The 24246-nt window shown below is 44.1% G+C and overlaps 1 protein-coding gene across 1 annotated transcript in view; it reads left to right on the forward strand.

Moving 5' to 3' along the window:
* The window catches only part of LOC138968320 (uncharacterized), a 177943-nt gene that overhangs the window by 147041 nt on the left and 6656 nt on the right, over positions 1 to 24246 (forward strand). Inside the window, exons 11-18 of the mRNA XM_070340876.1 lie at positions 527 to 608; positions 1028 to 1249; positions 1550 to 1605; positions 2333 to 2438; positions 20673 to 20746; positions 22356 to 22454; positions 22848 to 22967; positions 23624 to 23721. Coding sequence (XP_070196977.1) covers positions 527 to 608; positions 1028 to 1249; positions 1550 to 1605; positions 2333 to 2438; positions 20673 to 20746; positions 22356 to 22454; positions 22848 to 22967; positions 23624 to 23721 — 857 coding nt within the window. The remainder of the gene's footprint in view (positions 1 to 526; positions 609 to 1027; positions 1250 to 1549; positions 1606 to 2332; positions 2439 to 20672; positions 20747 to 22355; positions 22455 to 22847; positions 22968 to 23623; positions 23722 to 24246) is intronic.

Below are 24246 nucleotides of genomic sequence, written 5' to 3' on the forward strand. Positions count from 1 at the left end.
CGCTCATTCTATTCTACATTTTGAGGACGACATTTTTGTCAAAAATGAATTGCTTCACCATATCCGCTGGCTTGTCTGTCCCCTGGATTGATGTTGGTAGAAACGTCTGTTGGTTTTGTGAGACCAAGAACACGCATACAGTTGTTAATTGCGGATAAAGGTTTATTGCGGATGTTTAACACCAGTCGACAGGAAATACCGCTGAGATTTTATGAGATGAGTAGCAGTTATGCGGTCTCTAGACTTGCACGATTGTTTTTAAATGCCCTTGTGGTGTTTCTGTATGTGTTTTGCCTGGGAAATGTTGTCAGGGCACTTGTGTCATAAGATTAGTTCAAAGTGACAAATTAGGCTCTACATCCATTACATCTCCTGCCCTTAATCTCTTTCCCCTTCCTCCCTCCTTGCTTGTAGTGGCGCTTAAAAAAACCGAATCGCGGAAACCTTTCTGGTCACGGTGGTAGAATGATGACCATTTCGTCAAAGTTTTAGCTATTTCATAGAGTGCCATGTTGTCTTGTTACAGCTGGACGCCTTCTCCTGTCCACTGGTCACTGCCAAGCTGACCAAGGCTGAAGGCAAACTGACCGAGCAGCACCAGAATATAGGTCAGTGCGCTGAGCTGTTTCTGTCAACTCCCAAGATTTTTTCAAGAATAGGAAAACATCACAAGTGGCATATTTATGTTAAACAGTTTTCTTTGGTGAGAAAATAGTTTTAAATGATCAGTTGCTTGACATTTATATTGATGTTTCCAATTCCCCGACAAACCTTATTTTTTCATCCCTACCCTACAACTTTTTACAAGGAAAGTGTCTCTTCTCTGATATTCAGGGAACAGAACTCGAAAGATTTCAGCCCAATAAAAAGCCAAATGCAACTGTTTAAATAGAAAATCCAAACTTCAATTAATTTTTTTATTTAAATGGAGTCGACCTACCTACCCTAATATTTGGCCGTGCCATCTGAAATATTTTAATTTGTTTGCCCTTATATTCCGTGCTGATTTTCTGCGCTGATTTTGCAGAATGCCTGACACAGCAGAAGAGTCAACTGGAGCAGCAGGTCCAGGAGCTGACGGCAGCCAGGGACGCTGCGCAGCAAGAAGTCAGCAAGCTGAAGGAGGAGATGACGCAGGCGGAGGAGGCACACAGTGCTGCGCAGCAAACACTGAAGGAGGAACATGCTGCAGCCATCGCTGCACAACATGAAGGGCTGACCTCTAACTATCAAAAGTCTGTGGAACAGAGTAAGTTGGATTTTTTTTCTTCATCTTTCTTTCTCTCTTTTTTGAGCTAGCTTATTTCCTTGAAAGGCAGTTGAATGGAAGGAAAACACAAAATTGTAATGTATTCAATGACATGAAATTGGATTGTTTCCATGTTAGTGTTTGTGTTTTGAATCTATTATATTTTATTCATTATTATTTTATGTGGGTTTGTTTTAATTTAAATTTTCTATTTGTTTTTATTTGTGTTTAAAAAAAATAATCTATTGTATGTTTAATGTTCTTGCAAAGGTTTTGATGAATACCAATATTTGCTTTCAGTACAAAAGCACCACGAGAAGCACACAGAGTACACACACCACTCACACAAACGACAGGTAGGTACTCTTCTCATTCTAGTCAAGGTACAGGTGCGAGCTAACTTGCCAAGCAGTTAGAAGGGGAGCAACTCTTCCTACAAGAGTGGCTTGTTACAGCTGGACGCAGTTACGGTAGCTTGTTGAACTGTCACTTTGAAGGGATGGTCAAGTATTCTGTGTTGATGGTCTTTTTCTTTGTTGTTTAACTGATTCTGTTTCCTTAATTTGTTGCTGAGTGGGCATTGTCACTGGCAGATGTAATTCATGCACATTTCTGCACGGTGAAATGCTAATTTTTATGATTTTAAAAGCATACTCGGTATTTAAACTGCGAAACAGTGATCGACAAGAAGAAGAAGAAGAAGAAAGTGCGAAACTCGGCTAAAACTATTAGTAGATCATACCTTGTAGACATTTGTTCTGTGATAGTTTTGAGATATTCAGATAACTGATAACTCACTTCCTGCGCAATATCATTTGTCTACGACGACTTCCTGTCATATATTAATCGATTAGTTTGACCATTTCAGTTTCGTCATGTGATCAGTGAAAACACAATAAATCAATATGATATGTATTTTTGACCAAAATATAAATAACTTCTTGTTAAAGCGCTACATGCTTGTTCCTATATTATGTGCATGACAGATCTAATCCTTTTGAATTTTTGAGTTTTCCATGTTCAGTTTTCTTAGATAATGGGTGCATAATGTGATTGAAGACTGTATGTGTGTGGGTGTTTCAGCTTCAAGAGGTGACGGCAGAGCACCAGATGGCCACCAACCAGCTGAAGCTGGCCCACCTGGAGGACATACAGGCCCTGCGCAACAAGCACGACCTGCAGATGGAAGGTACGAGGATTTCACTGTTTTCACTTATCTCCCTTCGGATTGTCCACCCTTCCTCTGTCACTCTAATTGTTTAAAGATACCTTCTTGGTCATGTCAGTCATCACAGATGGAAGCTACCAGGCTTTCGCTCGTCGTCACTTCTCTCCCTTCCCATTGCCCTTCTTCTTGGTCTTCTGCGTTCGCTCAGGCAGGCACTCCCGTCCTCCTAACACATGCTGTTGTTCATGGAAGGGTCTCCACAGGGCTGTAGAGCTTGTCCCTTGATCTCTCAGGTTTTGGTGGATTGGACAGTTCGCCCTTTCCCCTGTCCCTTTAATTGATTCAGATAAGCTGAGCTGAGGCCCCTATAACAAACGAAACGTAAGTTGTTCGGGATGGGATCTACCAATTATTATGCCCCTTTCCCCACAGATCTTTTACAGGGACGCAGCCTGTGACAACTCACATTTATCTTATTATGCCCCTTTCCCCACAGATCTTTTACAGGGACGCAGCCTGTCACAACTCACATTTCTCTTTTAAGTAGAGTTGCTGCCCCTGTAGTTTTCTTTCCATTAGGGTTCTTCGCTGTTTCACAAACTGAATACAGCAGACGCACTTTAAAATGGCAGTCACTCGTGTGTGTGTGTGTGTGTGTGTGTGTGTGTGTGTGTGTGTGTGTGTGTGTGTGTGTGTGTGTGTGTGTGTGTGTGTGTGTGTGTGTGTGTTTGCGTGCGTGCGTGCGTGCGTGCGTGCGTGTTTGTGTGTCTGCGTGTGTATGGCGGGGTGAAACATCTAAGAGATTGATCTTTGAGGTGGCAGAAATGCATAATTACTAATGTCTGCCAACGGTCGTCTCAAGCCAGGTGATCAGAACCAGTCGACAGATCAATAATGTAAGGACAGGTGGACCTCTTCCTTTTGCTAACATGTGCTCGATCATTAAGTCCCCTGGTCCCGAAGAAAGACACCACCGTCCCCCTTCCTCCACCGCTCTCTGTCTCTCTGTCTCCCTGTCTCTCTCTCTGTCTCCCTATCACTGTCTCCCTATCACTGTCTCCCTCTCACACTCTCTCTCTCACACACACACACACACACACACATACACACACGCACACGCACGCACACACACATACACGTACGCATGCACGCACAGACACATACACACACAACATGTGCACGGATACATGCACACACACATTCACACACGCCCCACCCCCACTCCCACCCCCACCCAAAAGATAATACTTCTATCCCGTTCTTATAAATATACCATAGCCGTAGTTAGTTTACTGCGCAGCAGTTCTTTAGCACAAGACTATTTTTGAAGCTTTTCTCTATCGAAGACAAAGATTTGGTTGCTGCGAGGTATGTAGGTAGTTCAGTCTATGTACGCTGACTTTTGCCCCAAGAAATATCGCACCTCGCTGTTAGATCAAAGATATTCTACTGCTGGGGTTTCTTGCAAGCGTGCCTAAGTAGTCCTGTGCTTATCAGACAGTCCATTGTTTGATAACTGGTCGATACATTCCGATCCTACCCCACCTACAACTGGGTGAAGTGGGTTGTGTCGCGAGTCGGTTCTGACACTGAAGCCTTTTGTGAGTTAAATGTTCGGTTGGTGGATATGTACTAGCTGCTACTGGACTTTCGCACAAATACAAATAAATTTTGTTTTGCTGAAATATACTTAGACTTACAGTGGAGGTGTGTGTGTGTGTGTGTGTGTGTGTGTGTGTGTGTGTGTGTGTGTCTTAAGCAGGGGGGGGGGGGGTGGGTGGGGGGGTGATGTGGTGTATTAAGAAGGTCACTTATTTGTGGAACTAAGATGACTGTAGGCCTATATAAACTTCAGAAGTCCGTTGTAGCAAACTCATTGATCGACGAACTGTTTTGTGTAGAATGTAACGGGTTTCTCCTAAATAAAAAATTAAAAAACCACCCCAAAAAGCTATTGGCAGTTTCTGCTCAATATCTGTATTTAGTTGAACGGAGATTGGAGTTTCTGCGCGTTGGTTGACCAAAGCTATAAGGAAAGCTGTTCCAGAACTATGGAGTATACTAGTAATACGTGAAGCTCCAAGCCGAAATATTACCGTTACAGGTTTGGCACCCACGGTGGCGACAAAAGCCCTTTGTTGGGTAAATCAACAGCTGTGCTGTAAGTAAAGCCCGCAAAGAAAAACACGGCGATATGGGTCTTCCATTGCTGCGTCTGTAAGATTTCATGTAATCCCTGACCACTGCGGAGCTATTATCTTACCACCCTCCCCCCCCCCCCCCCTTTCAATTCCTACTAGCCCCTTTCCCCCGACCCCACCTCTCTTTCGCTCTATCACACACACACACATACACACACACACATATACTCTACCACCACCGCCACCATCAATTTGAGTTTGTATAAGATTTACCATTGTAGAGATATTTGCTTTACAACTTCCTCTTCCCGCTACTCCCCCCACCCCCCCCCCCTCTCTCTCTCTCTCTCTGTACTGCCCCTACATCTAGACAAAACCCACCACTAGAGTACCAAACTGTGAAAGCCTCAGATAATGTAGATATCTTGTAGAAGAACAATAATCAGCAAACGAACGGACCCTACCCTTTCTTGTCTATACCTTACCTACCCGGTCAGCAAGAATGCAGAGAGGTGTGATTGGAAAGGAGCTGGGACCTATCCGGGTACATTCCTACCCTACCCCACCGGGTGCTGGTAACGTGACTCCTGTTTAGATTTTGGCCTTAGATCTCCGTTGGATTAATTGGTCAACTTTACTTTACTTTACTTTATTTGGTGTTTAACGTCGTTTTCAACCATTCAAGGTTATATCGCGACAGTAATTGGTCAACCAAGGTAAAGAGGACGGCAGTAATTGTTATGATGGTTGTTGACTTGTTTTGACTGTTCGTGGTCTGATTCGCTGTTTGCTATTGACAGTGTTAATATTTTCAGTAGAGATACGCTTACGCAGTCTGTCGGAAAGTGACCTGACGAACGTAGCAATTACAGAGTATGTTTTACCTGTTCGTGGTCTGTTTCCTTGTGTTTTCTATTGACAGTGTTAATATTTTCACACAGTTATGTGTTTTCCCGCGTGGATGACAACTCGACACAGAGAGACCGCGCAAGGAGGACCGTCAGACCCCAACTTTTGCTCTCAGATTCGCGTTCTATGCATCCTCCTCAACACTAAAGCTTACAGTGATCTGTGTTTTTCTTGACGTGACCTGTTTGAATTCCGTACAGCGACTATACAATGTACAGATCAAAGGCAAGAATGTTTTGTATGCAGCACGTCTGTTTTCAAGGCTGTTAAGAAACAGGTGATAAATTGGTAGATTGTTGTGTGGAATAACAACGGATGTTTGGAGCCACGTACAGGTCAAAGCGGATGCGAAAATGTTTCATAGCCGTTTGATTGGAACAGTGTTCTTTTTAGGGAAAGGAAAGCTCCCTAGCCAAATCCCCCTTCCCCGCTACCCCGGCCCCAACACACACATGCACGCACGCACGCGCGCACACAAAGAAGAAGACAGAAGTTGTAAGCCAAATTCAAAACAAATTGATAAGGATTCGACCGCGACTGATGGGAATCAACCTGGCTTTGAGTTGAGTTAGAACTTTCAAGAGTGCTCCATTCTTGGTTTGTTTTCTGTCGTAACTATCCTGCCTTCGTATGTATATTTGTTTTACTACATAAGAGGAATAATAAAAGCTAAAATATACGCAGGATTTTGCGGGGGTTTGAGATAGGAGGCAAAACATAATATCTCTATCTCTGATCGAAATCAAAACAGCGAGAACCTTCACTTTGAAAAGAATGCGAAGAGTCTGAGTCTGAGTCTGAAGTTTTATTCGCTTAAACTGTTTTCAGTTCATTGCGAAGGGGGGGGGGGGGGGGGGGGTGCCCACGTAAAACATTTAGAGATAAAGGTACGACATTCCTTAATTCTATTTCAGACTGATGAGGGAGTCGGCTACAAATTTAGTTAACCCAAAAATGGCCACTCTGCAGAGAAGGCAGCTTGGCTGTTGATTGTTGGCACGTGTCCAAGTGGAGGGATGGTACTAGGCCAGGAGGTCAAAGTGTGTTATAATGCCAGGAGGTCAAAGTGTGTTAAAATGCCAGGAGGTCAAAGTGTGTTTTATTACCAGGAGGTAAAGTCCAGGCAAACCTGTCATATTTTTTTTAATGACTTACACGGGAAGGTAGGCAGGCACCTTGAACGATTAACTCTCCAGCGCATGACACGACTGGTGAAAAGAAGGAGAAAATTGAATCTCACCAGACACTGGGGTATGGGTGTTGTTGGCCAAAAAGAACATAGGCTTCCCATGGCCCTTTCTCTCTTACCTGTCCACACCTGATCCCCCTACCTGAGCTCTCTCAATAGGCCGACAAAGAACAGGAGCACTGGAGGGGAAAGCTGTAAAAATCGAACGGCTGTCTTATGACGCACTGCCATTTTTTCTTTGTTGATATGGGGTCGCTGAACAGAGAAAAATGGTGAGGGATTTGGCGGTAGGGTGGAGGTAGTGATTTCTTCAAGTGATTGAATCAGTAGTGTTGAGTTGTACTGTCTTCGATTGGGGCTCGGGTATTGTCGTGTAGTTTCATTCGGATCGCCTGGAAGGTGGGATCGTCTGCAGTGTTTCGACTGCCTGCAACTACAGGAGTGTGGATGCGATGTTGATAGTCTGTTGGACTTGAGGTCTTTCTTGTGGTAAAATTTGTGCGCTGGGACGTTTTGGTTTGTTAGTCATTGCTGCTTTTGTCGACTTCTGAAGACACGATTGTCCTATTTATATTTGAGAGTTGTAAATTACCATTTTGACATTGTTACTTTGGTTGAAGTCAGTGAACCAAGTTTCAGTGGCTGTCAAATTGAAGATTAGCAGGTGCTATTTATTTCATTTTCAAACGAGTTCATGGTTCACGGTCCATTAAAACTATGAAAAGGTCCAGTAGCTTCCAATTTATTTCACTTTGATCTTGGTATCGCGCTGGAACCACGATCAAACTTGGTTACAAGATGGAATTGCAGCTCCCACCAATACTGGCTAACAGTGAAATCAGGGAAAAGCACTGCAGTGAATATAATTTGCCAAACAAAATTGTCAAAGGAATGTCTACTGGTTTGTCTTAAGGTTTGCCGCTTTCTATTTTGGTATTTTCAAATGTCAGCCTGTAAAATACGTTAAGGTAACGGTTAACACGAGCCGTGGACCTTAACTTTGACAAAGGAGATACATAGCGATGCAATACCGTTGGATCAGGTATGAGTGACCCTGGCTTATAGGCGTTTCTTGACGTGACGCAGCCGTTAGCTGTGCATTCCAGCCAGCTTATGACGAAACAGGTGAAGTGGAACAATGGGAAGAAAGTACCGCCTTTGGGCCTTGGCACTGTATAGGTTGGCGCACTGACCATAACATTCTTGCAGAGATTTCTTTTTGCTGGCATGTCCACCTGGGGATTAATGACGATCAAGAGTCGTGTTATGGTCTGTACGAGGCACAGTGGGGTGGCAGAGGATTGTCCTACTGTGGCCGCGAGTCTAGGTGTTGTGTCTTTGTGTGTGTATGATTCATAATTTGAATGTTTTGGTGTGTGGTATTTTACAGTTGTTGTCAGTTTAATGAGTGAGTTCTGCGGCGTTTTCGTGCATGTGATTCATATTTTGTGGAATTGGTGCTTTTAAGGAGCGACCATTGTGAAAGTAATCGCGCTCGTGTGCCTTCCAGTAGGCCTACATTGCTGTTTGGACTACGGTTTGTCGTGTCCTCAAATCGCAGGGAAAGAATCTTTGAGGATTTCGTGTTGAATTCTCTTCGTAACGGACACCAGGGTCAACATTCGAAATTAGAAGTTACAATTTGTTTTGATCTTGACGCACACAGGCTGTGGATTGTTGGTACGAGTCTAGTTTAAAAGATGGTTGTTTGTTCGATGTAAAAGTTTGGACAGATATGTAGACATGATCTATCATTCGGGAAGGAATAAAACAAGACTTTAGTTTGCTAAGGTTTTGAGGTCTGTACTGTCCCAAAGAGCTGTTAGGAAGACCAAGGTACCGACACCTGTGACAATTGTTTTTCTTATGCCTCGAGCTCCATGATCGGACTGGGTTAGTTTGGACAAGATCAGGGGCCGGTTTCACGGGCCTGCAACACAGTCAGTCAACTGCAGTCAAACAAGTGAAATGCAGCAATCCGACGAAATAGGGTATTATGACACTATTTCGATTGTGCGCCTTCCCACGGGGAGTTGTCCGATTACAGTGCTGCCCTCCCCCAGCACCGCGTTCGGACAACCGCGGGTATCCGACGAGTAAAGGAAAGTCGGATGACGAAGCGATGGCCCTTCTGACAGTGTCACCACCGCGAGTCCATTAAACCTGACCCAGTTCCATAGCTCGACACTCGTGTTTTGCTTGTATGTTTTTCCCTCTGGCTTGGTCTTCTGCTTCGCTTCCTCCTGTTGTGTGTTGGGAATTGGTTCGGCAGTGGTGATGTTGAGTACAGTCCTGCTTGTATCAAAGTGGGACACTCTGTCCAAGTATTGTACCTTATGATATCGATCTTCTGCTGTAATAGGTCTGTTATTCTCCAGGTGGTCGCTATTGAAAGGTGAGTTATATTTTAAAAACACACACAACGGGCATCTTGTCAGGTGGTCGTTATTGAGAGGTGGTCGGCAGGGGAGGTTCGAATGCACAACGTTATGAAACGATGCATCGCGACCCCGGCAAGGCAGTTTGATACAAGCTCCTGTGATGTGGAATATGTTTGTGTCGAAGACACAAGTACTCTTACCCAGCATGAGGGTTTTAGGACTGCTTGACCTGTGTTTTGACTGTTCATATCAAAGGAAAACAGAATTAGCTAAAGGCGGATTTGAGTCGTGAGTGTTTTGCACACAGACTTGTGGAACGAGGCAGTGTTTTCAGCGAATTAATCGATGCTGTCAGAGTGCTTTATATGTTTGGATGAGGTATGCGTCTTCTTTTGACATGTGTTTTAATGTTCAGGACTCTGTTTTGGCCTCTTGCTGTGACTTGACACGCGTAATATGTAGTTGAATGTTTTAGGATTTTCATGCGTACTAAACAACTAGAGTTATGAAATACATCGTGCTGACTTTTCTCACAAGTAGCAGAGGAATAGTAGGAAGCAGTTGCAGTTCGTTGATAATTATTGGGGAAGTTCAGAATGCTGTATGTGTGTGTTACAAGTAGGGATCTTAAGGCTGTCGTGCAAACATTGTACAAGTGTCATTCCTCTTCGTGAAGTCGCTGTCTAGACAAACTTGGCATTGTTTTGAGACAAGTGTCGGGAGGTTTCAGGCTGCTGTAAATTAGGGCTTCACTCGGACTTGTTCTTCTTTGCAATGGGTATTGATGATTTACTGAAGCCAGGGTGAAGACACTGCTTTACTGTATGTAATGCAAAATGCGCTGCGAAGATGTCAAATCCTTTGCAAGAAATGTATCTATTTGTTTTCTTTCTTGTATACAAAAATACATATACGTTGAAATAATAATTTTGATTAAGAAAGGAAAGGTTTCATTATAGAATAAAAACAAACAAGAAAGGTAGGTTGTTGGAACGTTTGTTATTAACAAAACAAAACGTTACATTCACAAATGTATAAGTGTGTAATTCACAGTTGTGAGTGTAACGTATTGTTTTGTCGATAACAAACGTTCCAACAAGCTACCTTTCTTGTTTTTTGATTCTGAATTTTGGAACGTTGACAGTTTTTTTGTTTTTGGATTTGGTTAAATTATAGGAACGTTTAATTCAGGATGAAACCTATTATTCACAAGGAATTCGACCTTTAAAGTGGACGAACAAAACAATACACACAACAGCAAACATGACTGATGCTGTGACTCATCTTAGAATGTCAACAGTGAATTTCGTTCTAACTACAAAACGACGAATTTTGTTCCACCGACAAAATCCGGAAATTGTCCAAGGTCAATGCAGTATTACTTCATGCTGGAGGAATTTGAGTCGAAAGAGTGTTTTTGGTGGTGAGTTACCTGAAATAGGTGTGTCCGTACCTGTCTGTTTTGTTGCGGGTGAAAGATATTACTTTGCTATTCCCGTGATCAGTTGTAATTTCCTGAAGTGCAGTCCAACTCTCCACGTTATCTTGAAGCTGTAGTGAAGGGTGCTGCAAATCACACAATGGAGAGGTTTTCGTGAAGTTAAGAGAACTCGACAATTGTAAACTCGTAAATGCACAGAGCATAAATTACCGCTGTATATACGAGGTAGTATAATATATATTGCGGTAAGAGGTCGTAAATTAAGGTATTTTCATTCGTCCTTGCAAACAAACGAAGATGCATACTCTGCCTTGGGATCCAAGATCTTTTGCATCTTGGAGATATGCTGGATATTCCTTTCAGAGTCTTGGGTTACAGTCCATAGTGGTGATTAATTGAGTCACGCACACAAACAAGGGAAAAGAAGAAGAAGAAAAAGATGAGGCAAAACTTGAGATAAAGAGTAGAAAAGGGACTGATTCATTACTCAATACTGGGGATTTTGTTTTACAATACCGGTTTTCGCATTTGAAATCAATTAAGCAGAAACATGTAAAAGAGAAGAAAAGAAGAGGATAAAGAAGAGGATGAAGGAGTGATTCATCAATGTAAGAAAGCCGCCGTTTTGGAGTGCCGCGCGCAGAGAAAATATTGAGTGATTTGCCAGGTGGGGAAGGAGGAAAAACAGCAATTACCTGAGACAGCTGTAGTTGGGGGGGGGGGGGGGGGGATTTACGTCTACTGCTTACCTGTCTCACCTCTCTACAGCGGTACAGTCGAACCTGTCTATTAGGACCACCTGAGGTGGTCGCTATAGAGAGGCGGTCGCTATAGAGAGGCGGTCGCTATAGAGAGGCGGTCGCTATAGAGAGGCGGTCGCTATAGAGAGGCGGTCGCTATAGAGAGGCGGTCGCTGGGAAAGGTTTGACTACCTGCGGCGTGAGGCCCCTCCGATGAGAGGACACCTCCAAGAAAGGACACCGTCTGTTGTCCCTTTGTCTATCTATATTATCTGGACCAAAATATACCTGAAGCGTAGGGACATTTTTTGGGGGTAAAATTGTGCCAGGGTGAAAGTGAAATTGTTTTGAAGTTGAAAGTCGCTTGTTCATTTCAATGCTTGTTATTCTCTCAGGTGCCAGGAGACTGGTCCACATAACCCTCACTTACTTTGGCTGTTTTTGTATCTGAGGCGGTTGTGTCCCTTTGTTGGCTCACGAAGTGTAGCCTATGCGATCGTAACTTTGTCTGTCTGTGCGTGCGTGCGTATGTGCGTATGTGCGTGCGTGCGTGTGTATGTCTGTGGTAGAAACTTTAACATTTCGTCATTTGAAGACGTCACATTATGGCGTAAGAGGGTTAGACGTCACGCGAAGGAATGTCTCGGTCATTGTTAGTTTGAGCGGGCCGAGACTATTTGGCAGTCGTGTCTGTAAGTAGGCTACATGGAGACAGACAGATCTAGATCTAGTGTCTCTCTTTCTTGCACAGTGTCACCAATGCTTACTGTGTGTGTGTGTGTGTGTGTATGTGTGACGGAGTGGTTGAGTTTGTGTTACTGTTTGTCGATTTCTTCCGTGAGCCTTGAAGGCTTCGCCTCTTGTTTTTAATTAGGTCTTATCGCAAGGGGTGTCCCTTCATGGCATATTCTGTACAGTGGAACCCCCACTTTAAGACCTACACAAACCTGGGAACATCAGGTTTTGAAAAGAAGGGAGTCTTAAGATATAGGTAAATTTACACAGGTTATGAACAGGAAATCTGAAAAAAGTAAGGTCTTAAAAAAAGGGGGGGGGGGGTCTTAAAAGGGGGTTCCACTGTATACCTGTGATGCTGCGTACCATCTGGGCCTGCTTTGAGGAAGGAACTATACAGCTTTACCGCCCTCTCTCTGTTTATAAGTTTCCTTCACTTTTGCACACGAAGGGGGTCTGGAAGGTTTTGTGGAAGGCGCTGGTTTCTTATCTTTGATTACTGAGTGGCTGATTGTCTATCTCTGATTACTGTCACTGATTGGCAGGAAGGTACATTGTGGTAGCTCTGATAGGAGAGAGAGAGAGAGAGAGAGAGAGAGAGAGAGAGAGAGAGAGAGGAGAGAGAGGGAGAGAGAGGAGAGAGAGAGAGAGAGAGAGAGGAGAGAGAGGGGAGAGAGAGAAGAGAGGGAGAGAGAGAGTGAGAGAGAGAGAGAGAGAGACAGAGAAGAGAGAGAGAGGGAGAGAGAGGAGAGAGAGAGAAGAGAGGGAGAGAGAGGGAGAGAGAGAGTGTGAGAGAGAGAGAGACAGAGAAGAGAGAGAGAGAGGGAGAGAGAGGAGAGAGAGAGAAGAGAGAGGGAGAGAGAGAGGGAGAGAGAGAGAGAGAGAGAGAGAGAGAGAGGAGAAAGAGAGGAGAGAGAGAGAGAGAGAGGGGAGAAAGAGAGGAGAGAGAGAGAGAGAGGGGAGAGAAAGGAGAGAGAGAGAGAGGGAGAGAGAGAGAGAGGAGAGAGAGAGAAGAGAGAGAGAGAGGATAGAGAGAGAGGAGAGAGAGGGAGAGAGAGGAGAAAGAGGAGAGAGAGGGGGGGGGGGCAGAGAGAGAGAGACAGAGAGAGAGCTAAGATGGGGAGGGGGGTGAGGTGAGGGAAGGGAGGGGGGGGGGGGGGTGATGGTGGGAAATGGGGGTTTTGTGCAGTGCTGGGCTCGGTTTGTACTGGCCCCCTTACTGCTGAATGTGTTTTGAAATTAATGAAGCTTCTTATAGCAAATAACTACAGAGCAGAAACTGCAACGTGACTGAACACAATGGATTTGTTGACACGAGGTAGATGGTATGTTTTAGAGCTACACCAATAACTATATTGCTTTATTAACTCTAACGGTCACTTGTCCGTTCTCATTTCATTAACAAACAAACACAAATCTGTGCTGATTGCTTCGTCATTTTGTTAGAGTGTGGAAGGATGGTGGGTCAGAAGAAGAGAGTTAATGAGAAGTGAAATTGTACTGCCAGGTGTGCTGAGTCAAAGGCATCTTACCTGCAGAATGGGTGAAGAAAGGATGATGAATCGCCATACCTACGGCGTCTCGGTCTCTGCCTTAGAATTAATGATGCATGGCCCCTCCGATTACTATGAGACGCATTTGCTTCCAGCTTTTCTCGACCGTCGATCTGTGCTGAATGGGGATGTTGAGAAACTGTGAAGACTGAAGTGATGGTTTGATGAGCGTTATGCCAATTTACCGGTCTTTTATCCCTCTGTGTATGTGTGTTTTATATGTGTTTAATTGATAAGAACTGTGATGTAATGTATAATGTGTTGTAAAAAAAAAACAAAAAAAAAACAGGAAAAAAAAAAAAAAATTGTTAAGTACCCCCCGCGGGTTACGGGGAAGAATTTACCCGATGCTCCCCAGCATGTCGAAAGAGGCGACTAACGGATTCTGTTTCTCTTTTTACCCTTGTTAAGTGTTTCTTATATAGAATATAGTCCATTTTTGTAAAGATTTTAGTCAAGCAGTGTGTAAGAAATGTTAAGTCCTTTGTACTGGAAACTTGCATTCTCCCAGTAAGGTAACACATTGTACTACGTTGCAAGTCCCTGGAGCAATTTTTTGATTAGTGCTTTTGTGAACAAGAAACAATTGACAAGTGGCTCTATCCCATCTCCCCCCTTTCCCCGTCGCGATATGACCTTCGTGGTTGAAAACGACGTTAAACACCAAACAAAGAAAGAATTGATAAGTAAAGACTAGGTGTAGTACAGAGCATTCCTATTTGGTCAATAAATACTATGGATATAGTTTATCTTGTCTTTTTTTTCACGTGGTTGTGTGTGATATTCTATTAAGTGGACGAGCAAGGACTAGCAGGGCCATATTGACCTGATGTTATTATCTTTGAGTAATAACTGAAGTTTTCGAGATTGAGTTTGGTCTTGCTGCTTGCATCTTTAAAAACATAGATTTCTCTCCCTCTCTCCAAATAGAGATAAATGGTCTATGCTCTCACACACTACCACAATTTATCTTCCTGCCAATCAGTCTGTAGGCTATTTTTAAGGTGATAGCGATAAGACGTAGCTTCTCACCCCATCATTTGATTTTCATTTTTGAGTCACTTGAGAAAAAGTGACTCTATGTAATCGGTCAGTGTTAGTCTGTCCGGCCGGCCGGCCGTCCGTAGACACCACCTTAACGTTGGACTTTTCTCGGAAACTATCAAAGCGATCGGGCTCATATTTTGTTTAGTCGTGACCTCCAATGACCTCTACACTTTAACGATGGTTTCGTTGACCTTTGACCTTTTTCAAGGTCACAGGTCAGCGTCAAAGGAAAAATTAGACATTTTATATCTTTGACAGGAAACTATCAAAGCGATCGGGCTCATATTTTGTTTAGTCGTGACCTCCAATGACCTCTACACTTTAACGATGGTTTCGTTGACCTTTGACCTTTTTCAAGGTCACAGGTCAGCGTCAAAGGAAAAATTAGACATTTTATATCTTTGACAAAGTTCATCGGATGTGATTGAAACTTTGTAGGATTATTCTTTACATCAAAGTATTTACATCTGTAGCCTTTTACGAACGTTATCAGAAAAACAAGGGAGATAACTAGCCTTTTCTGTTCGGCAACACACAACTTAACGTTGGGCTTTTCTCGGAAACTATAAAAGTGACCGGGCTCAAATTTTATGTGAACGTGACTCATTGTGTTGTGAATAGCAATTTCTTCCTGTCCATCTGATGCCTCATATAATATTCAGAACTGCGAAAGTGACTCGATCGAGCGTTTGCTCTTCTTGTTGTGATTAACGAATCATCGCAGCCTTTTGATTTGTGGAGAAATCGTTACATGCAGTCTGCACGTCACATCCAACATGAAACCTGGAGTGATATATATATATAGCATTTGGCAACAGCAGGGATTTTATCAGTATGGCTGAAGCAGGCTGAGATATACCGAAAATTAAATGTATTGCCATCATTTCATTGGATTTGGCGAAGTTTTTCATCGAGGGGGCAAGGCGACGTCAAGGACAGCCGAAAACTTCCGAAAATTGCCGAAAATGTGTATGAACTTTTCGGCAAATTTGCGGAAGAAAAGAAATCGTAGCAACAATCCTCAGAGTACAGGCTGGTGATTGTTTTGCTTCCTGCTTTATGTGTTAGCACTCACGTAACTACGGCCTCAGGAGCAATTTTCTCCTCTGAGGCATGACGTAAAGCATGAGTTTGTTTTCTAGGTACCAGATATAGCACAGACGTAATCGTTCACGTTTTTGTACAGCTTACCTGAATGAAGTATAGCCCCTATCAGTCTGTTTTTACCTGTGAGTGTGGCAGCAGGTAAAGCGAAGAGCCAGGTGCGAGAGAGGTGAAAACACAAGGTGTACTACACCGCATGTGGCAGTGCCAGCTGAGAGCTGAGGTGAACCATTGGGAGAGAATCTGTGTCTGTATTCTAGTATTCCCCTCGGCTTGCTCACATTGTCTTCTGGTTCAGCGGCGGATACCTTGCACTTTCCCCTTCAACCTCTGTGTGCAGGAAGCATTTTTGTAGACAACTTTTCTGTCTGTTTTCCGGAGTGTTGCCGTAGGATTTGCATAGTGTGTCCGGCGCCCAGTACGTGGGTATTGTTACTGATATAACAACTGATATTCGCCCCGACTATTTGGCCAGACTTGTGGAAAATTCTTTTTGGTTTTTGTTTTGGGTGTTGTATTGAGCTCATTAGGCACGCTGTTTTTTTCTCAGTGGTCTCAGTTGAATTTTCACCTTGGTATGTGGTTTTTGATGTACAAGCGGCATGCGTTAATATTGTTCAGATGAAACTGTATCGCCCCGCCTCAGAGAGAGAGGGAGGGGGGGGGGGGGGTGTAATCCGACAGATTCACAGGAACTGACTAGTGACTTTGTCTCTTAGCTTTACGCTTGTTAAGATTGACAGGACGTCGGGGTAAAGAAAAGGACACCAGAGAAGCAGCACTCTATGTCAGGTTTTCGTATTGTGCTTTATGACAGTGTTCGTGTGAAGGATTTTCACAGAACTGCTCTTGTCTTGCGTTTTCCCCTGCCGCATCCATTGACTGTTGTGCATCAAACTTCAGGACAAAAACCTGTGCACCTATTTTTAACCTTGACGGAAGACACACCGTCCCTCTTCACTAGAACTGGGGAACTCGCCATCCCCTTCAACCCTCCATCACCACCACGACAAGCCACCCCCCTTCCCCTTCACCCTCCCCCCCACAACCCAACACACATACCACTAGTGCCTACCCGCTTTCACCCCCAAACAGCTTTACTTTCCCTCCAAGTGAAAATTCTTCCCCAGTCCCCAGGCGGGCCTAGCAAGGCCGAGACAGTACAGGTAGAGTCGTGAGGCCGCATGTGAACTTACCGTGGGTAGATACACACAGAGTGACCAGCTAGACAGCGGAGAGTCAGCTAGACAGTGCAGAGAGTCAGCTAGACAGTGTGGAGAGTCAGGTAGACAGTGTGGAGAGTCAGGTAGACACAGTGGGGAGTCGATGGTGCGAACAGTGTTGTGGACTCTAGTGCAGTGGGAGTGTTGACTGCTTGGCTATGGAGGAGACTGTATGGAGTGTATAGTCAAAGATATATATTCAAAGCTACGCTCCTATGGAACATCTGTGGTATAGTGTGAACATTGGCCGCATTGATATGGAGAAGATTCTATTGAGTGGAAATTGCAGTGCAAGCGTTGACCGCTGGTCACGGAGTTAGGGTTAGAGTTGCAGTGTAAAGTATAGGTGGTCAGTTCCTTGTGAGCTTTGACCGAATATGGAGGAGACTCTATGGAGAGTACGATAGTGTCTGTTGACAGTGCAGTGTGACCGCTGACAGTCGGAGGAGACTCTATGGAGAGCATATAGTGTAGGTGAACAGTCCAGTGTGAGCTTTGACCGCATGGATAGGGAGGAGACTCTATGGAGTGTACGATAGTGTAGGTCAGTGGACAGTCCAGTGTGAATGCTGACCGCACGGCTACTGAGGAGGTTCTATGGAGAGTTCTATAGTGTAGTGCACAGTCCAGTGTCAGCTTTGACCGCATGGATAGGGAGGAGTCTCTATGGAGTGTACGATAGTGTAGGTCAGTGGACAGTTGAGTGTGAGTGTTGACCGCCGGTCATTGGGGCTTTAACCATGGCGCTGCTGGTCAAGCCTGGAGGACTGTTCGCCGATGTGCGCCATAAGATGAAAGGTAAGCAACTGTGGGTATCTTCCCGGGTGACATTGGGATCGATTTGGCTTTCGCGGCGTGGTGGACTATAATTAGTTTAGGCGAATGAATGATTAATTTGTTACGTGAGAGAGAGAGAGAGAGAGAGAGAGAGAGAGAGAGAGAGAGAGAGAGAGAGAGAGAGAGAGAGAGAGAGAGAGAGAGAGAGAGAGAGAGAGAGAGAGAGAGAGAGAGAGAGAGAGAGAGAGAGAGAGAGAGAGAGAGAGAGAGAGAGAGAGAGAGAGAGAGGGATGGTGATGATGATGATGATGATGGAACTTTATTTTTCAATGATAGAGGTTTAAGGCAACGCCTTTTCTTACAACCGGTCCTTACTTCTAATACAAATGTCTTATAAATGCTAAACAAGTAAAGCAACATGACAAATAAACAAATTAAACGAACGACCCAGCAAACAATGGAGAGAGAGAGAGAGAGAGAGAGAGAGAGAGAGAGAGAGAGAGAGAGAGAGAGAGAGAGAGAGAGAGAGACAGAGACAGAGACAGAGAGACAGAGAGAGAGAGAGCAAAGCTTGTCCCGGAAGAGTCATGTGACATGTCTTTAGTCATAATTGATGCACAGGCTGATAAGCACTCTGTGCAAACGAAACTTGACTCATGAACTGTGTGTAGCTGAGTACATCTTTTCTTCGTTTCAGATTTGTTTTCTGTTAAATGTACGTCTATAGAGTAATTCTTTTTCTTCCTTTTTCTGCTGTGGATCAAGTGTACATGTTTCAGACCCCGACCCGTAGCAAGCGTGCACTTCTTTCCGCGGTTCACTCCGGACTTTCCTCCCACCTATGATTTTTATTGTGCGTTTGTCTGTGTTTCTCATTGGGAGGTTTCGGGAAGCAGCCATTGATGAGGTTTTGTGTTCACCTGTAACCTCCTGCTGTCTCTTTATCCTTTTGTTCCAGTGCCTACACACGTACGCACGTACGCGCGCGCGCGCACGCACGTACGCGGCACGCACGCACGCACACACACGCACACATACACACATACGCACACACACAGAATGTAGACTGAACACACACACACACACAGAGTCTTTCTCTCTCCTTCCCAACTCTCTCTTTTTCTCTCTTTCTCTCTCTCTCTCTCTCTCTTTCTCTCTCCCCCTCCTCTCTCTCTCTCTCTCCCCCACCTCTCTCTCTCCCCTCTCTCTCTCTCTCTCTCTCTCTCTCTCTCTCGACATAAACCACCCCAATTTGTCCCACACACTGACTTATACTCGATCTCTAGCTGACTTTATTGCTTTGGTCGTTCAGTTTTCTCTTCTTATTCATTTGAGATTCTTTTGGATTTTCACCCCAAGTGTCTCAGTCTTGTATGTTCAGTGAGGCTCTGGCCACAGACAAAGAGTAAGACATCAAGACTTCCTCTTTCGTCTTTACGGGCTATGTTTCACCACACAAATACACCATATCCCGAAGGCCAAATTCACAAAGTAAGACTGAGACATTACAATTTTGTCTCGAATTGCGTTGACGGGCTTTCTTTAACCACACAAATATACCACCTCGGTACCCCCCCCCCTCCCCCCACCCCCTCAACTATCTCCCCTCACCCCACCCCACGCCACAATCCCCTCTGTCCTTCATGCAGGCCACAGATAAGAAGGAAGACATCAAAATGTTGTGATACATTGGCCACTGATGCAGGGTGCCAGCCTTATCGAACTGTCTGGGAATGCAGCTTTTGCACCTTTTTATGCCTTGGCACTCGTTGAACGCTCATGGGGTAGGATTTCATCTCACCTGTACAACACGCGCTTCAAGGGGGTGAGATGGGGTTGGAGGCAGCTTGGGGGGGTGGGGGTGGTGGTCGGGGTAATGTCAGAGAGAGAGAGAGAGAGAGAGAGAGAGAGAGAGAGAGAGAGAGAGAGAGAGAGAGAGAGAGAGAGAGAGAGAGAGAGGAAAAGAGAGGGAGAGAGAGAGCGAGACAGAGAGAGAGAGAGAGAGAGAGAGAGACGACGTGTCTTTTTCTGGCTTTCTATGTTGCCAGAAGAAGACGTCTTTTTAGAGAGAGAGAGAGAGAGAGAGAGAGAGAGAGAGAGAGAGAGAGAGAGAGAGAGAGAGAGAGAGAGAGAGATTTCTTTAGGGTTTCTATAGGTAGAACAAGACGTCTTTATAGACAGACACATACCTCTGTATGTGCGTAGTTGAATAAGATCCAGTCTTGTAGTGTATGATTGAATTTCACCTGTACCTTTTCGTATGCTAATCAGATTGATCAACCGATATATACGATCGCCGTACAAAGATACCCCTACAGTTACTGTCCCAGACACAATCAGACAAGGTATTTCCCTTTCAAAATACCGTTTCGCTAATGCGTGCTATGGAGTAGATAAAAATAGCCCAGGGCAAAAGCAAGCCATGATTTCTTCGATATATGAGAACTATCGGTTCAGCCACAGTGTATGTACCGTGCTTGGACAGTAATTGCTTGTAGGTTAAAGTGAGATATTATAGTACACTACAACTCATAACGGGTTTTTATTTTACCTTTCATTTCAAACAGGACTCTTTTTCTTTGGTTTAAACAGTGTTTTATTCAGCTAAATTAAACATAACAATGCCACATACAATCAATTAAAACAAATGGAGCACAAGATTTTTGCTTTCTTTCTTTGTGTGTGTGTGTGTGTGTGTGTGTGTGTGTGTGTGTGTGTGTGTGTGTGTGTGTGTATTGATTTATGTCCTGATTTATTTACTTATTTATCGATTTATAGATTTATTGATGGATCTATTAATTCCTTTATTTTTGGTTTTAGATTGTTGTTTTGATTTTGGTCTTTGTTTTAAACATTTGCTTTTGAACTAAAGCTATGACGGCATGCAAAGTTAACTGACACTCTCAGTGGCGTTTCTCTATGTTGTCTGCCATCGTAATGCAGTCTGTGTCTAAGATAGGGAATGTGCCTCTGTGATGTTTGCTTATAAAGGGTTGTGTTGTTGTGTGTCTACAGAGCTACATGCCCAGCATCGCAACAAGTTGGAGGACATCACACATCGCTTTGAGAGCATCAAGCTCAGCCTGTCTGTAAGTAACGCACGCACGCACGCACACATACACACACACACACACACACATACACGCACACACACACACACATACATGCACACACACGCGTACGCACACACGCGTACGCACACACGCACACTCACACACACACACACATACACACACACACACACACACACACACACACACACACACACACACACACACACACACACACACACACACACACACACACACACACACTGTTGGTAGATGCAAGTACACGCACACACGCTCAAACATACACACCTGTTATGTTAATAGAGACACATAATTATGTAGTTATTTACTGCATCGTTTGTCACGTGCTGGGCTTAATCTGGTGTGTTTGTGTTGTCTCTTAAACTCACTACAATCCTAACTTGCAGAACTGCTGGCAACTTAACCCGTATTATATGGTTCGTTGCACAAATCGAAAAATGAACAACCACTTGCTTCCTAGACTCACTGCAATAACGCACTGCAGGACAGCAGGCATTTGACCCATATGGTTCATTGCACAGATAAACGAACAGCCACTTTGCGGACACTATACCACAAAGGACTTACGAATAATTATGATTGCTCCGGGAAAACTTGAAAATCCTACGCATTGTTTGATTGTGGATTTGGTGACTGGACTAACCAGATCGAAGACCTATCCTTGTTTGTTTGTGATTGTCAGTGAACCAAACAAACACCCGGGGTATGTCAGTTGGGGCGGGCCTGTATGTATAGAAAAGATTGATTCAGACATAGTGCTATGGGTCGGGGTGGCAGAAAGGGGCGAGCGTACCTGTTAGAAATACAGATAAATAACTGTATCTCCACCTTGATTCTTTATCTTGCTCTGTCTCTCTGGTCCATCTCTCTCTCTGTCTCCCTTTCTCTCTGTGTCTCCCTTTCTCTCTCTGTCTCCCTTTCTCTCTCTCTCTCTCTCTCTCTCTCTCTCTCTCTGTCTCTCTGTTTCTCTCCCTCTCTCTCTCTCTCTCTCTGTTTCTCTCCCTGTCTCTCTCTCTCTCTCTCTGTCTCTCTCTCTGTTTCTCTCCCTGTCTCTCTCTCTCTGTCTCTGTCTCTCTCTCTCTTTGTCTCTCTCTCTTTCTCTCTCTGTTTCTCTCCCTGTCTCTCTCTCTCCCTGTCTCTCTCTCTGTCTCTCTCTCTTTGTCTCTCTCTCTTTGTCTCTCTCTCTGTTTCTCTCCTTGTCTCTCTCTGTCTCTGTCTCTGTCTCTCACTGTCTCTGTTTCTCTCCTTGTCTCTCTCTGTCTCTGTCTGTCTCTGTCTGTCTCTGTCTCTCTCTTTCTCTCTGTCTCTTTCTTTCTCTCTCTGTCTCTCTGTCTCTGTCTCTCTCTGAGGGAGGGAGAAGCAAAATGTTGTAGGGCACAGCCTTATAGATAAAGAGATGGTATTTATAATACAAGACATGGTATTTATAATACAAGACATGGTATTTATAGTACAAGACATGGTATTTATAATACAAGACATGGTATTTATAATACAAGACAATGGTATTTATAATGCAAGACATGGTATTTATAATACAAGACATGGTATTTATAATACAAGACATGGTATTTATAATACAAGACATGTGTTTTACCCCTACCAGGAAAAGGTGCAGTCGCTGTGCGTGGAGTGCGATGAGCTACGTATCCGTGCCAAGTGCAGTGAAGACGCCCTGCAGAGAGACGCTGATGTCAAGGTCCAGGTAAGTCCGGAACATTGAGAATGGAAAAGGAGGGAGGGATGGTGGGAGAGAGAGAGGAGAGAGAACAGAGAAGAGAGAAGGGAGGAGAGAAGAGAGAGAGAGTTGAGTTGAGTTGGTGCGTGCGATAGTACAAGACGGAGACAGAGAAAGAGAAAGTGGCCGTGGTGTTGGTGGGCGGGGGGAGGGGGAGAGAAAGAGAATGAATGTGGGGAGATAATCCATCCAAAGAACAGGATTTCCTGTCACCATAATGTTAAAAGAAACAGTTTTCGTCTGCTGTTGTTGTTGTTGTTGTTTTTTTGTTTTTGTTTTTTTTAGGGTAAGCATAGGATATACAAAGACTGCACATAACATATATCAGTAAAGATGATTGACCGTGGTGTGTGTGTGCAGTACGCGCTGGCTCCCTACCTCAACCTGCCCAAGGAGATCGAGAGTCTCAAGACCGTCATCGACATGAGGACCGAGGAGATCCAGAAACTGCGTCGCCAGAACATGGACCTCGTCAAACAGGTCAGTACGGTGGTACCTGCCATTAGGACCTCACAATATCTGAGGGAGTCTTACAATGGGGGTACATTTATAGAGGTCATGAAAACTAAATCTGAGAAAACAGGGTCTGAGTCTTATATTTGGGGGGCTAAGTAGGGAGGGAGTCATAAATCAGGGAGGGGTAGGGGGGTCCTCTTTATATCAGAACTTATGATTATTTTTAAGCAGCTTGTTGTGAATTCTATGCAGAATTATGAATGCAGAGGGTCAGGCAGATAGAAGGACATACACACACTCATACTCCCCCCTCTCCCATCTCACCAACATCATACACACACACATACTCCCCCCTCTCCCATCTCACCAACATCATACACACACTCATACTCCCCCCTCTCCCATCTCACCAACATCATAGATTTCCCACCCAGGTTAACACACAGGGTAGAGGGAAGGTAACTAACTTTGACTTCATCGGGCAGGCGATAATAGCGTTTAACTGCCTAAATGACGTTGAAAAAACGATCATACACTGAAAACCATGGACCTGTATCAATAAGTACTAGTCTGTGTAAAAACCCACTCGTTCAAAAAACATGAGTGTACATGGGAGTTGAAGGAGAAAGAATTGAATTGACCTTGAATTGACCATGTTATGACCATGTTATTAATTACAGCTGGAGGAGCTGCCCATCGCCCAGGAGAGGGTGGCCTCCCTGCAGCAGAAGGTGGAGAACCTCCAGGCCATCATCAACATCAAGACTGACCACGAGAAGTGAGTGACCATTTCATTGAGCTGACCGCCCGCAAACTCTTACCTGCAATGAAGGCACTCAATCTCTGTTAGGATAGACACCTTTTGATGGTCATTTATCTATTGATTTGATGTCATTTTAAAGAGTATACCTGCCCCCGCCCCAAAAGAAAAAAAGGAAAACAAACTTCTTGCCATCTTGAGATACTTTTATATTGTCAAAAGTACGCCCTCTCCCTAAAAGTGTGACTGTCTTTTGTGATACATGAAAGTACTTGAAGCACATTATTACACTCACGTCTGCTAAACAAAGGGAAGTAAGCACCCTAGCCGTACAGAACAGTAAGTTTAGATGGCTTACTTCCCTTCATTTGTTGATTTGGTATTTTAGCGCTTTGCTTCCCTTGGCTATCACAAGATCCAAATATTTTATTTTTTGCAATTTACCAAAGCGCAAAGAACACATTTCTAAAATGAAAAGGAGGCAATGGGGAAGTCTGCAGTTTGACATTTTTAAGCCCCTAGGGCTGCCCTTTATTGAGCCAA

This window comes from Littorina saxatilis, linkage group LG6 (genome assembly GCF_037325665.1).
Source record: "Littorina saxatilis isolate snail1 linkage group LG6, US_GU_Lsax_2.0, whole genome shotgun sequence".
Classification (NCBI taxonomy): domain Eukaryota; kingdom Metazoa; phylum Mollusca; class Gastropoda; order Littorinimorpha; family Littorinidae; genus Littorina; species Littorina saxatilis.